The sequence below is a fragment of the Panthera tigris genome, chromosome A2 (assembly GCF_018350195.1).
Source record: "Panthera tigris isolate Pti1 chromosome A2, P.tigris_Pti1_mat1.1, whole genome shotgun sequence".
Classification (NCBI taxonomy): Eukaryota; Metazoa; Chordata; class Mammalia; order Carnivora; family Felidae; genus Panthera; species Panthera tigris.
The window spans coordinates 77,721,907-77,736,892 of NC_056661.1; the positions used below are offsets into that span (position 1 = coordinate 77,721,907).

General features: G+C 35.4%; 1 protein-coding gene across 1 annotated transcript in view; it reads left to right on the forward strand.

Annotated features, from left to right (window-relative positions):
- NAMPT (nicotinamide phosphoribosyltransferase) overlaps window positions 1-14,986 on the forward strand; it is a 41,231-nt gene that overhangs the window by 9,720 nt on the left and 16,525 nt on the right. Inside the window, exons 2-6 of the mRNA XM_042964512.1 lie at window positions 5,361-5,517; window positions 6,870-6,973; window positions 9,127-9,255; window positions 13,166-13,324; window positions 14,037-14,173. Coding sequence (XP_042820446.1) covers window positions 5,361-5,517; window positions 6,870-6,973; window positions 9,127-9,255; window positions 13,166-13,324; window positions 14,037-14,173 — 686 coding nt within the window. The remainder of the gene's footprint in view (window positions 1-5,360; window positions 5,518-6,869; window positions 6,974-9,126; window positions 9,256-13,165; window positions 13,325-14,036; window positions 14,174-14,986) is intronic.

A 14,986-nucleotide genomic window follows, 5' to 3' on the forward strand; every position in this document is an offset into this window, starting at 1 on the left:
GGGTGGAGGGTTCCCCACCTATCTCTGGGGTAGCCAATGATTAGTTTACAAATAACTGGCTCATTAAAAGATGCATTTCTGTTCCTTGTTCCTTTTCCTTCTGTGTGGATAATGTTTGTAACAATCTACAGCAGAGAATAGTTTCATTATTTCTGAACATTTATCCTGTTAGATAAAAATGGAAGATGTTGTCAATTAAGTTGAAAAAATATATATAGTGTATAACAGTAATCTCTAAGCAATTTACACATCACCCATTGTTATGAAATGTGTATTAAAGCATATCACCCATTGTTATGAATTGTGCTGTCCAGCGTGGGTTGCTTCTCAAAAGGTCATTTGTAAACTGGTTATCTAGAACTCAGCCCATTTTCATCAATTCATTTAATAAATATTGGAGATCTCCTAGGTATTTAAAAGACAAAAGATGTCTCTTAAAATTCAGAATGGGTGAAAATTGTTTTTAGAGAAGTTACAGAAGATTATATAATTTATGATGATGAGGCACCCAGGGTGGCTTTTGTAAAACAGATTTTGCTGTCTCATTAATGGCGAATAACAAACCTTAAAGGTTTGGGCTTTTTGGAAAAAGAGATGGGGATAGATGAGAATCCTCTCACTGGCAATTTTGTCCTGGCTGGGACTTTAGCAACCCAGTGTCTTTCTCTGACATGTCCCCATTTTTCATAGTTGCTTCTCTTTCATTGCTTCTGATCGGGCAGCTAAGTTATGTCACAGCGGCTCTCCTGGCAGCCTAATCTTTGTAAGGAGTGGAGGACTGTTGCAGTTTCTATGTCAAATTACCTGTGCATTCTTACAATGCAGTTTCCAGTAAGGTTTATACTATAAATTATAGGAAAAGCCCAGGCAATAGAAATAAAATCTTGTATGTAAGTTATGAATATAGTTCAGAGGAAGATTAACTTAGATCAGTAAAGTTTTATAAGATTTTGCAAAACAAAGATACCAGAAGCTGGTGTCCTCTTTGTCAGTTGATTAAATCTTTTTCAAGGGTGCAGCCAAAAAAGTACAAATTATCAAACGCTCTGTGCCAAAGAGGTTTAAGGGAAGGGGTAGTGTGATTATAACTGATTTGACAATTTCCTCTCTCCCCCAAAATGTAATCCAAATATTTTTAAGCCATACTTTTGAAGTTGTTATCGCTTCAAAAGCCAAATAGCAAAGAATTATTTTCTGTGGCAACAGAAGTATTTCCAGGACTTGAAAAATTTTTAAAAATGTTGAAAAGAAGATTGATTGATTGATTGATTTTTGCTATTTTAAGCACAGTAGCATTGAAGAGACATAAAGTTTTAGCCATTCATCGTAAGGCTGAGTGGATCGTCTTCTGAGTGCCCTTACAAATTTTGGAGATAGTAAAACTAATTCTGTGGCATTATACATGTTACCCCATGTGCTCTTATATACACGTGGTATTGTTAAAATGTTGGCTTATGATAATTATTTAGCTGTTAAAATTATAACTGGTAAAGTAGGTTAGTAGTGATTGCCTTTGGACATGTGATCCCATTATGAGAGGAAAGCTCTTGAAAAGACACCAAATAGACTTTATGGAAAATCTGGAGAAGCTCAGGAAAAAGTTAAGAGTCTGCTCTCACAGAAAGATTCTATGCAACTTAAATATTTCTCATATTTCTCTTTAAATGTCATACTTGGGACAAGGATATTTACCCTAGGGATTATAATTTTTAGAAGCTTTTCACGAAGTAAATCACTCACATGACTGTGAAATTAGGTTCTGTTAAAAGAACTGCATTTTCTTGTGTGCCTGTGTTCTTTACCACACGTGTATTTATGTACTGGTAGTGCTCTATTAGCTGTAGGAAAATCATGCTAGTTTAGGAAACATTTTTAGGAATAAGGTTTGCTGGGGATATTATGAGAAATTAGCTATTCTCATCTTATAAAAAATGCTAAGTTTACCGTAGAACCATTTTTCCTATTGATAGAAGCTAAAGTAGTGCTAAGAAAACCAACGTGATTTAAGAGCTTCTTTTGTGTAGTTTAATTTTGAATACTGTGAGACTTTGTTAGCATTACATGACATATTTAAAACAGCTCTAATCCATTCCTTCCACAGCCTTTCCCATCTCCGTAAACGGCACCCTTATTCACCCAGTTGCTCAAGCCAAAAATGTAGGAAACAGTGCTAATCCCTCCCCCTTATTATCCCCCACATCTAGTGTTTTAGCCTAATTCTCCTTTACCTCCAGATGAGCCACTGCTCTCACCTAAGCTAGTCTTTGGTGTAGTAATCTTTTACCTGATGGTCCTGCTTCCTCTTTGGTCACCTTGTAATCCATTATCCACCTCACTGTCCAGCTGATCCTTATAAAATATGAATCAGATCATATTCATTCCAGCTTAAAACATCCAGTGGCTTTCTATTGCACTTGATGTAAAATTCAAGCTCCTCGTGGTTACATGATCGTGTCTCTGCATCTCTCTGACCTTACCATGTATGTACTTCCTCCTTCTCTGCACCTCTAAGAACCAGCCATGCTGGCCTTCATCGTGTCCTGTCCCTTACGTCAGTGTGTCTTCTATCTCCTTGTTGTGTAGGTCACATGTCACCATCTCGGAGAAGCCTTCCTGGCCCCCTATTTACAGCAGTCTCTCAGGCCCCCTCTGGCCTATCATTTTCTTTTAAGTTTCCAAACCTCCATCTGTATCTGAAATTATGGTGTTTTTATATTGGTTTTCTCTGACCTTTCAGCCCTCATTAGCCCTTTGAGAATAGAAACTGTCTCAGTCCATTTTATTTCCCCATCCTCAGAATCTGAAACAGTGCCTGATATATAGTGGACACAGGATATATATTTGTGAATGAACTATTTATAAAATAACAATTAATTAATTTGATTTTCTGCTGTATCATCTTATTTTCTGAAGGTTCCCAGGTTCAGAGAGACCTTAACAGAAAGTAAAATGAAGAGGATAGTAAACCTACCAGAACTAGAATCATTGTAAATCATCTTTTGGCTGTATTTGTAGAATAGTATTTACTAAGAATCTCGGTTTAAAATTTTCCCCGATTTAAACAATGGTATAAGCCAATACAAATATATCTAACTATACTATTTTTTCTGTAAATGTATTGGGTGTTCATTGGTAGGTGGTTAATGGTAAATTAGATTTCATGGTTAATTACCTGAGAATTAGCTGCTTTAACAGTTCAGTTCTTAAACCTAGAGAACTGCAGAACAGTTCTCTAAAGCTGTCCAAAGAAGATGTTTTTTTAACGTTTGTTTATTTTTAGAGAGAGAAAGAGCAAGTGTGCACAAGCAGGGGAGGGACAGAGAGAGGGAAAGAGAATCCCAAACAGGCTCCATGCTGTTAGCATGGAGTCCAATGCAGGGCTCGATCTCACTAACCCGTGAGATCATGACCTGAGCCAAAATCAAGAATCAGACACTTAAATGACTGAACCATGCAGGTGCCCCTGTGCTAAGGTTTTAAGTACCATAATTAAAAAACATGGCAGAAGTAAAGCTTTAAAATTATAAACATGTTCAGTTATTGGCCAGAACTGGGACTCTATTTGTCTGATCGAAAAATTTTAGTATACTTTTAGACCAAAGAGGAGAGTTAAATGCTTTAGGGACATTTCCATTCAGCTTTAACTGTTTGGTCTACTCAGAAGATTCATTTACCTTCTCATACTTTTAAATTTGATGTAGAAAAAGTAAATTTATAAAGATGTACCTTTGAGTATCTGAACTGTAAAAGGTCAGGCTAACTACTGAGAGTCACAACTATGAATCTGGCTTTTATAAACTTGCATGATGTGATCCAGACCTTCCTTCAATTTTTACTTCATCATAGTTGACTTTTCTACCTCACTGCTTATTCCCACTAAAGGAGTTAAGAGTTATTTAGATTGTAAACTGGGCATTTTCATTTTTATGTACTTCTTGGGTATGTTTTTAGATAGTGTTCTCTTTTTCTAATCAGTTGAAATAGGGTATCGTTCATACGTATATAAATGTTGTTTTTGCATTTTAGTGAATCGGCTTGAAGATTTAACTGCTTTGGGTTTGGCTTTAGCTATTTCACTGAGCTGCTACTTCAGCCTCCAGTGGTATCAGTCTCCAGGTTCTAACCTTGAAAAAAAACCCTGGTGTAGTACTTCTAGGTTTAAAATTGACCACCCAGTTGCCTTCAAGCAGTGTACGGGTGCTGTTTTCATAGAGTGACAAGTTGCTTCTGTTGGAGCAGAAACATTTATTAAACATTTGTGATCTTTTTTTCTTTTGCTCTCTATATAGAGTATGTTCATCTTAGAATTTTTGTGCTAAGCTACAAAGGTTAAAGCCAAGTTTCATTGGGATTAAGATTGTGCAACCAAACAAGGAAAGCATTGGTTTCCCTTAAACTGAGGATCAGAGCTAACCAGGAACCATGGTTCATGTCACAGTGGTCATTCATGAAACTTGTGCTGCAAAGATTATTCCACCATGACCTACCTTACCACCCTGTACCTTAAGTTTTAGGACATGACCATTCCTAATGTTACAACAGAGCAAATACACATTATTCTCCCAGTTATTTTCTATAGGTAAAATGTTTTAACCACATTAAAATATTTTTTAAAAAATCCAACTATAATGAACTCACTTTTTTTCTTAAAACAAAGATTAATTTTCAACAATGACTCTTACCCATATTTATGGAAAAATTTATAATACTCATTTTTACGCTCCTAAGGATTTGATGTTGCATTGGATAGACTTATTTCCCAATTTGGTGGTAATTAGAGAACAAGTAGTATTATGTATGAAACAAGATATGTTTTCTCCTGCTGTTGCTTTCATCCAGGTTCCATGTGTTATTGTGAAGATCAGAGTCATTCTCCCTACCTGGCTGTACAGATGAGTCATGGGAAGCATTGCCTATTGACTTCTCAAACATACCACATTTAGATAGTAACAGTACCACCCTCTTCCAGTATGTTCTTTTATATCCTGGTTATGCCCCTGCCAGGCAGCTACGTCTCTCTTCCCCTGAAGGAAGACCATTCCCCAAGATCAAATGAGATAACTTTCTTCAAACTTTATTTTCAAGTGCCTGTCCAGCTTAGAAGCCTCCTACTTCCTTAAGTTCATTTGATTTGTTTATAAAAGTTAATACTCTCCTGTGGTTTTCAAAGTAAGATAGTGAACATTAAAAGTATCCTAATAAGTATGATACTTATTTTTTATTCTTTACAGCCGGGAAAAGAAGCTGATGAATAGCAAATAAGTTTAGTTTCTTTGGTTTTAAATAATTTCAAGCCCTTTCAGTCATGATTTCTATTCTGTTCGAATGTTTTCTAACTCAAGTATTGCTTTCCCCTTTAGGTTACTCACTATAAACAGTACCCACCCAATACCAGCAAAGTTTATTCCTACTTTGAATGCCGTGAAAAGAAGACAGAAAACTCAAAAATAAAGAAGGTGAAATACGAGGAAACAGTATTTTATGGGTTGCAGTACATTCTTAATAAGTACTTAAAAGGTATTATTTTTCCTAGTACATTTCAAACACTGCTTTTATGTAAGCTCTTTATAATTTTTCTCCTATATTGTTATATTCTTAATTTAAAGGAACTCATTGAACAGTTTAATTTTGATATTTACTAAATTATTTTGACTATTCTAGGTTTTTTTTTTGAATTGTAAAAAATGTGTTAATTTGAACACATAAATCTTATAATTTGGTATATGTGATTGGTTCTAAATATGAGAAAGGTTTTCTGAAACTAATAAACTTGGGAATAAGTTTAGAAAAGTCAGTAATTTTCTGAGGCTAATCTGGTATGTTAATAGATTTTAAGTCCTTAATTCACAGTAGAGGATTCATTATTGACCTGGGAACTCATTTTGAATCATGGTAGCAATTAGAATATTTTTATCATAGTCATTTTTATCTTAAAGGCCTATTTTTCAGAACTACCTGATGCTGCGGCCTTAGTCTCAAATGTATTTTAAAATGGAAAACCCCCAAAATAATTTCTGTGCAGTTTTATTTGAAAGTCCGTTTCTAGTTTGTTTTATAATGGTATTTCAAGGACGGTGGGGGGGGAACAGTTCCCAAAAGTTTTATACATTTTGGAAAATTTCATCTCTGACCTTTTGAAATAAAAATAATCTCAGAATTGAATACAGATTAAGTTGAATTTTACACAGATAAAAACTGAAAATTTTCCATAATCTTGACAAATTTTTAAGACTGATGTCACACTTCAATTTTACAGCTTAAAAACTTGATACAACATGACATTATTAATTATACCTAAAATATACTGACTACCTATTACAGGCCAGCATTATGCTAAGTGCTTCCTGTGTCTTAACTCAGTCCTCACAATCCTGTGAGTGGGTACTCTACTATTACCCTAATTTTACAGCTAAAGATAACTAAAAGTGTACTTGAGGAGCAAAAACTTAAACTTAGTAATTGTGAAAATTATTGGATTATCACCCCTGAAGACATCCTTTATGAATAAAGCAAAAATATTCACCTGGAAAATTGTCTGTATCAAATTTCAAGAGTATTTAAATTAATAGTGAGAGAAAAAACACATCTTAGAAGTTAACTTATTCCTGGGATTAAGAAAAAAAATACTCTCTGTAATAGTTGCTTCTGCACACCTGTTTTTCAAACTGGAAATTAACATAGGGTGAGTGATCAGAAGTTCAGATTCCATTTCTGGCTCTGCTGTTGACTCTGGGTGATCATTTAATCTCTCAGTTCTTGTTTTTTTTATCCACAGAATGGTGAAATAGGTAGAGACATGAATCCTACCACAGCTCAGCAATTCATAGAATGCCTTTAGAAATGTAAACAGGAAACGTTTGTCCTTTTAGGTAAGGTTGTGACCAAAGAGAAGATCCAGGAAGCCAAAGAGGTGTACAGAGAGCATTTCCAGGATGATGTCTTTAATGAAAAGGGATGGAACTACATTCTTGAGGTAAAAAATGTTTTTAATGTTTTGCTCTACTTTGGTTTTTCTTTCAGTTCAAAATTTCTTACAAAGGAATTTGAATAGAAGACTGTTCTATAATTACAACTTTTTTCTGTCTGGCCCAAATTTAAGAGCTATTTTAGACATTCTTGGGAAAAGTTAAGGGTAACATTTAAATATTTTTTTATGGTGGCAAATAATTAGTATATAGAATCTATAGCAGGTCTCAGTAATTTGTTGTAATATAAACAAATGATAATTTAAACTTTTTTTTTTTTTTTTAACATTTATTTATTTTTGAGAGAGACAGAGCATGAACGGGGGAGGGTCAGAGAGAGGGAGACACAGAATCTGAAACAGGCTCCAGGCTCTGAGCTGTCAGCACAGAGCCCGACGCGGGGCTCGAACTCACGGACCGCGAGATCATGACCTGAGCTGAAGTCGGCCGCTTAACCGACTGAGCCACCCAGGCGCCCCTAAACAAATGATAATTTAGATAGTGTTTTTCAGAAAGGTGATTTCCTCTTTTCTTTGAAAATATTAGGAAGGGGCATCATTATTTGGCAATTTTGAAATTTTGGTCTATTTTCTTGGCTGTAGCTTATCTAAGGCAATAGATGCAGTGAGTCTATCATTACCCAGTACTTGTAGGAAATTTCTCTTACTGAATAATTGGAATGGTTTGGTGTAGATCCATAAAGTTGGCTTTCATTCTTTATTGTACTATGATATTAATACCTAGCATGTTTGGATCAGTTACTTAATTTTGAGCATCCAAAGATACGGGAATTGAGTTAGAAGAGTTGAATGGTGGTGATTATTATGAAGATAGGTTGGGAATGGGATCTTTAGGCATCTTGGCGCGTTAAGTGTTAATTCATTTATATCTTAAAAACAAATGTCTTTTCCATTGTAGACTATCATCAACAAAATAATTACAAATACTTTAACTTTCAGGCCTATGTTGTCATACTGAGTTTTACTATTTTTTACTTATGGGTCTTTGAAGAAGTCAAGTAAGCACTCTGTGGTATAATTTCCCCGTATCTTAAGTAAGGTCAGTAAAATCTGGGGGCTAATTCCTGCACTTACCCTATTTGGTTTGTTGGGAAGAGAATAGGAATAGATAAGTGTTAGGCTATATATAATTCCCAGTAGCCAGGGTGATAAATCTTTTGATTTTTTATGTTCAGAGAATCGCAGGGATCTAACCTAGAGATGGTCTTATCTAACCCTGTTGGAAGAATAGTCTGAGACGAGAAATGTTGAATGACTTGCCCACAGTCTGAGTCCAGATTGTTGAGTCCGAGCTGGGATTTCTAAGGCAGTATTCTTTCTGCTGTATCGTGAGACTTCCAGTGCTTCTCATTAAACAGACTTTTCTTTTATCTATTTACCTATCCCAAATCACATAAAAACTACTAGGATTTCTGAAATAATTTGCCTTCCTAGCCAAAATGTAGCCACAGCCCTTACCTTTAAAAGAAGGGAGGTGTAATTAAATATCTGATCACATAGTCTGTAGCAAATATGTTGCAGCCTAGTTTTGGAGAGAATTGTTGTACTTGGATATTCATTGCCAAAGCTCTAGAAAGTATACTTAATGATTGGTCTATCCACTCTACGAAAACAGAATAAAGGGAAAACCTGCTTAAGGTTCTTGTACTGTCAGGGACCTCTCTCTCTTTTTTCCTTTTTTTGTTTGACATTATTTTGTTCGTGTTGCTCTTTAATAGTAGTCCCTTATTTTATCTTTTAGTATTTAGCTTTTGTTTTACAAAAATGGCGACTAGAAGAAGGAGTGTTCTTGGAAAATTTTTGGAATATGTTGGAATAAACTCTTCTTTTTTTTTGAAATCTTGAGAAAAAACAACTTTTTTGTTTTGACCAGTTTGAGATTATCTCTGTCTTCTGGTAGAAATGTTCTTAGCAGAAGTACTTGGACTACATAAAATGTAAAAATTAATGTCGGTGTCTAAACTGTTAAATCATCTTAGCTAATTTTAAGAGAATGAGGATATTACTAGCAATATAATAACATGTACAATTGCAGTTTCTGTGACAGTAAGTTTAGCTTCTGTAAAATATGAAGAACCTATTAAAGCAGGTATCTGATTATCATTTGCTGAATGAATAATTTCATTATTGTCTTTTACCAGAAATATGATGGGCATCTTCCAATAGAAATAAAAGCTGTTCCTGAGGGCTATGTCATTCCCCGAGGAAATGTTCTCTTCACAGTGGAAAACACAGATCCAGAGTGTTACTGGCTTACAAATTGGATCGAGGTGAATTGTTTTGTTTTGTTTTTAATTTTTATTTAACATTAATTGACAGATACCATATGTTTTCACTCTTATGTGGATCCTGAGAAACTTAACAGAAACCCATGGGGGAGGGGAAGAAAAAAAAAAAAGGAGGTTAGAGTGGGAGAGAGCCAAAGCATAAGAGACTCTTAAAAACTGAGAACAAACTGAGGGTTGATGGGGGGTGGGGAGGGGGAGGGGGGGTGATGGGCATTGAGGAGGGCATCTTTTGGGATGAACACTGGGTGTTGTATGGAAACCAATTTGACAATAAACTTCACATATTGAAAAAAAAAACATTAATTGAAGATGTAAAAACCATTCAACTGGGATTCTAGTTTTAAAATTGCTGCTGATAAAGCTGTGTAATCTACAATTTACTAAATCTTTCCAGGCCTTAGTTTCCTCATTTAAAAAATGACAGTTGAACTAAATAATCTTTAAGGTTCCTTCCAGCAAAATCTAACATTCTAAGACTTTATCTGTGTGAAATTATTAAGAACTAGTACCGGTAAGGCTCAGTTGGCTTCCGTCTCGTTTGTTGCAATCTGAAATCTATGTTGTCATAGAAAAAACTGAGAAAAACAGCACAGGTATATTTTTAGTAATTTAAGATATTTTGTGGATATTCTGTTCTAATTATACAAAGGGAATTTTGTTCAGATTTTTAACAGCTTTCTTCATTATCTAATCAGTTTAGAGCTGAGGCTTTACTACCTGATATGTCTCATCTAAACACACTCAACACTTGCTGATCATTAAGTCCAAAAAGGAGGATACATAATAGACTCTGAGTTTATATTGCAAGGCTTTTTATTTGTTTTCCTTTCATTTGGACCCAAGCAGTCCTGTCTTCACGTGCTCATAGTTTTGATATTATTTACATATGTAACCTAGTTAGCTTCTCAACAGTTCGATTTAGATTTTATCTATTAGAGGAAATATTCTAGAAAGTGACTATAGAAATACCACTTTCTATCTGAGAGGTGTTTTTTACTTAGTGCTTAGAACGGATTCTTTATCTTAATTAGTTTATTAAGCTCATTTGTTGTATTGTAAAATAATACATTTGAGGTTATTTATAAGGACTAGAAAATTTAGGGGAATTAAGAGGTCCAAGAATGTGTTTGAAATACAATTTCTAAGTTGACAGAAAATTTAAAACTTCTCTTTATGGGACATTAACTTATAGTAGGCTAATAGCCCCAGAAAAAAATGTTCAATTAACCAAAATAATGATTTTAAATGGTTTACTGCTGTGTCTTAAAACTTTGAATTAACTGTGAACTCAAAGTAAAAGAAAACTTATCTCATTATTAGTTTTTGTACAGGTGTTACAGAATTTGTACTGGGAAATATGTGATTTTAAGAGGATGGTATTATTAAAAACACAAGAGTAAGCGTTCTTAACCACAACATCTTGTCTACCCGTATATCCTTTTACCTTCAATGCCAGAAGAGCCCAAACAGATAAACCTTATTTTGAAAATCATCATCACTTTTTTCACTTTTTCTGTTTTCTGATTGAGGGTTTAGTCAAGAAGTACTTTTCCCTGTGTTTGATGGAATTCCCATAGAGCAGACATTTATGGAGGACTAGTTCCCAGTTCACCTGCCTCATGTATGTTTTTCTTTATCTTCAGAAGGTGAAAAAAACACCAGCCTTTGAAAACAAGCACCACCAAAAACCTGTTGTCATAATCATTATTTTGGTGTATTTCACTAAAACATAAAGTTAAAAAATTTTATATATAGACCCCTTAGAGGGGTAGTTTGTTAGCAAATAAAGAAATACCACTTTTAATACAAGAATTATTAAATGTGGGGTGCCTGCGTGGCTCAGTTGAGTGTCCAGCTCTTGATTTTGGCTCAGACTTTGTGAGATCGAGTCCCACTGATAGTGCGAAGCCCGTTTGGGATCCTGTTCTCTCTCCCCCACTCTCTCTGCCCCTCCTCTGTTCTCTATCAAAATAAATAAACTTAAAAAAAATTTAAAATAAAAATTTTTTAAAGTAAAATCCAGTGTGGGAGTGCTGGCTTTTGAAGGGAAAAAACATACATAGGTACGTGTTTTTATTTGCTTCTGCAACAGAACTTCCCTCAAATTTACCTTCTATTCTACTAATGTATATGATTTTAAATAACTTCAGTCCTTGCCAGGTATTTTTATCTAAGCCACAGTTGTTTATGGTCTGACACAATCCCTATTTTAGTTTCTGACAGATCCTGTGTTTTATAAAAAATTGTGTTTACACTAGATACCAAGTCTCCAGAAGAGACTTTTTCATAGTAACTTTGCATCCTTTGTGGGTTTCTGTTGTGAGGGTTAGAGAAGGTTTATCCTAATCTTATCCATCCCCAGCCCAAGTTTACCACCATGTGTATGAAATCTGTTACCAAATCCAACAAACTTGTTATTTACAAACTTAAAGTTGTTCTTCAGGCAACCCTTGTTTTGAAACATTTTAAATAATAGTGTTCCTTCCAGTAACCTCTCCCAGTGTATGTTCAAAGTTACTAATAATATCCTTTGATTGTTACTAACCATACACTGAATTTTAAAACCCACTAAAATTATTGGATTGCTTTAGCAATATCAATACTGGTGCTCGAAGAAACCTTAATTCTCGTCAGATTTCAAAACCTGTTTAAAAGAGCCTAAAGGTTTTGCAAAGGTGTCTCAGACTTACAAAGGGGCTGAGGAATGAACATATTGAGCTAAACTTAACTGTTTCTTCCAACCAAAAAGCAAAACAAAACCTTTTTGCTATTAAAAAGAATTGTAAAATAGATGGTGATCTCACAGTTTTACAGCACATGCAGAAATGTTTCATGTGACTTTTTTTTTTAATTTTTTTTTTTTTTTAATGTTTATTTCTGAGACAGAGCATGAGCGGGTGAGGGACAGAGAGAGGGAGACACAGAATCTGAAGCAGGCTCCAGGCTCTGAGCTGTCAGCACAGAGCCCGATGTGGGGCTCTAACTCACAGACCGTGAGATCATGACCTGAGCCGAAGTCGGACGCTCAACTGACTGAGCCACCCAGGCGCCCCTCATGTGACTTTCTTAAAATGACTTGCTAAAAGCCAAGGATGTAAAGCATAACTCAGTTAATAGAATTCTCTAGTGCTAAGCAAAAGTATATCTGAACTAAATAACCTACCAGTAGTCATAATAGATCCAAGAAAAATTAGGTCCAAGACTATAAAGAGGAGTAAATGAGTAACTTCTTTAGACCCAATACACCATTCAAGGTGTATTCCCGTGCTGCTGCATAAACTGTTTGATGCAGGTCCACATCAAGTAAAGAAATTGAAGATAGCCTAACTTACTTAGAAACTTCTACGGTGGGGCACTCAGGTGTTGGCTCAGTTGGTTGGGTGTCCGGATCTTGGTTTGGGCTCAGGTCATGATCTCACCATTTGTGGGTGTGAGCCCCGAGTCGGGCTCTGCACTGACAGTACAGAGTCTGCTTGGGATTCTCTGTCTCCCTCTCTCTCTGCCCCTCCCTGACTCGTGCTTTCTCTCAAAAATAAAAATAAACTTAAAAAAAAAATGTTTTTAAAGAAACTTTTATGGTAATTGCCTCAACATCCAAGTATGAGTGTAATATTATTTGCTTTGTGGCACTTTGGATAGAAACTAGGTAATCTGATGTTCTCTACTGTTAAGGTCCTGCTGTGCTTATCCTTTGTGTTGCTGAGCTGAGAACTGAGCTGTGCACTCTATCTGGAATGCACGTGGTAGGCATCTTGCAGTATGGTTGAGACGTCTCACTAGTATTTCCAGTAGTATGGAGGTCTAGGACATACCTCCAGAGAAAGCAGGGAGTTTCCTCAGAAAAACTCAGCATTTTATGTTCTAATATTTGTGATTAATTTTGTCACTACAGACTATTCTTGTTCAGTCCTGGTATCCAATCACAGTGGCCACAAATTCTAGAGAGCAGAAGAAAATATTGGCCAACTATTTGCTGGAAACATCTGGTAACTTAGATGGTCTGGAGTATAAGTTACATGATTTTGGCTACAGAGGAGTTTCTTCCCAAGAGGTATGGAAGTATGAAGTGCACTTCATTTAATAAAATGTGGTTTGTTGGTTAGATTGCCATTATAAATTTGGGGGGAATTTTGATAGTGACCTTGGTTCTGAGCAGGCAACATTTTGAAATTCCAGGGATTCAGTCAATATATATATATTATAAATATATATATATTATATATTTTTTATATATATTATATATATATATACATATATATTATATATATTATACATATATACGTGTATGTACATATGTATACATGTACATATACATGTATATAATATATATATTATATATGTAAACTACCTACTATGTGTTAGCTTCTGTTCAGAGTACCTGGAATAAAGCTTTCAGCAAATATCCCTGTCCTTTCTCTGTTAGATGGATGATGGATGGACAGACTTAAGTGTAACATATTATAATAAATATAGCAGATGTCAGATAATGCTACAGAGAAGCACAAGGCACAGAGTAAGGGAAAAGAGGCTGGTGGGAAAAGGGGGGGTGGGTCATTATTTGGTAGGTTTCTTTGAGGAGGTAACAGTTGACTCCTTAAATATTTAGGAAAAACTGGATCTTTGCCATAAGGAACTATTATGTCTGATAATGGTATCTCTAAGGATATCTGAAGACAGATATTCCTTTGAGAGCTATGCTGCTTTATACCTCAAAGTATGGGTCTTTTTCTTTTTTGGATTTTGGTTTATGGTTTATTTTCCAGACTGCTGGCATAGGAGCGTCTGCTCATTTGGTTAACTTCAAAGGAACAGACACAGTAGCAGGAATTGCTTTTGTTAAAAAATACTATGGAACGAAAGATCCTGTTCCAGGCTATTCTGTTCCAGCAGCAGAACACAGGTAAAATTCTGTCTTCATCTGCCTATTATCTAAACATTTGTTTTCTGAAATGATTTTTTTTCACTCTTGTATTGGTAATTCAGTGATATTTTGCTTAATTTCAGAGCCAGGTACTACAGTAAATCCTCATGAATTTAAGCCATACAAATTTAGCATTTATACTAGGCATAAGGACTAGTATCAGCGAGGTAGAGAACTTTGAACCATCCTCATGAAAACAATTTAAGAGCTTGCTTTCAACTCTCACATTCCCATGTAAGTTTTATTTTAGGAACTTTTTCAACTGCTCTATTGCCATATGCAGATAGGTTTCATGTGTTAAATCTAGAAGCACTCACTATAAAACTTGGTCACTTTTTCCCTTTTCCTGCTTTTCTACATGACCTCACATAACCTTACCCTGGAAGCTGTCGCTTGGACCCAGTGCCCTCAATTGTAGAAAAGCTAGTAAGGCCTTTTGATGAAAGGAAGAGAGTTTATATCCTTCCTACGCTTCCTTATGTGACGTTAACTAAACATCTCAAGTTAAACTAGGGGCTGCAGCTGCCCTGCTCCTAGTGATAACTTTGTCAGAAGGCAGTGGAGTTTTTACAGTGTACGACAAGCCTGATTTCTGGTTCTTAATAGCAAAAAATACTTACAGTAATGAGTTTGGGAAAGTTTAGTAAGTTCTGCTCATACTCGGATCTTGCAGGGTTCTAAAACCAGCAGTGAGTTTTAAAATAAAGCTGAGCTTTTGTCCAAGGCAATCTACTGGGTGCTAAAAGGGATAGGAAGATATAAAAAACTGACCCTATATTCAGTATAAAAATA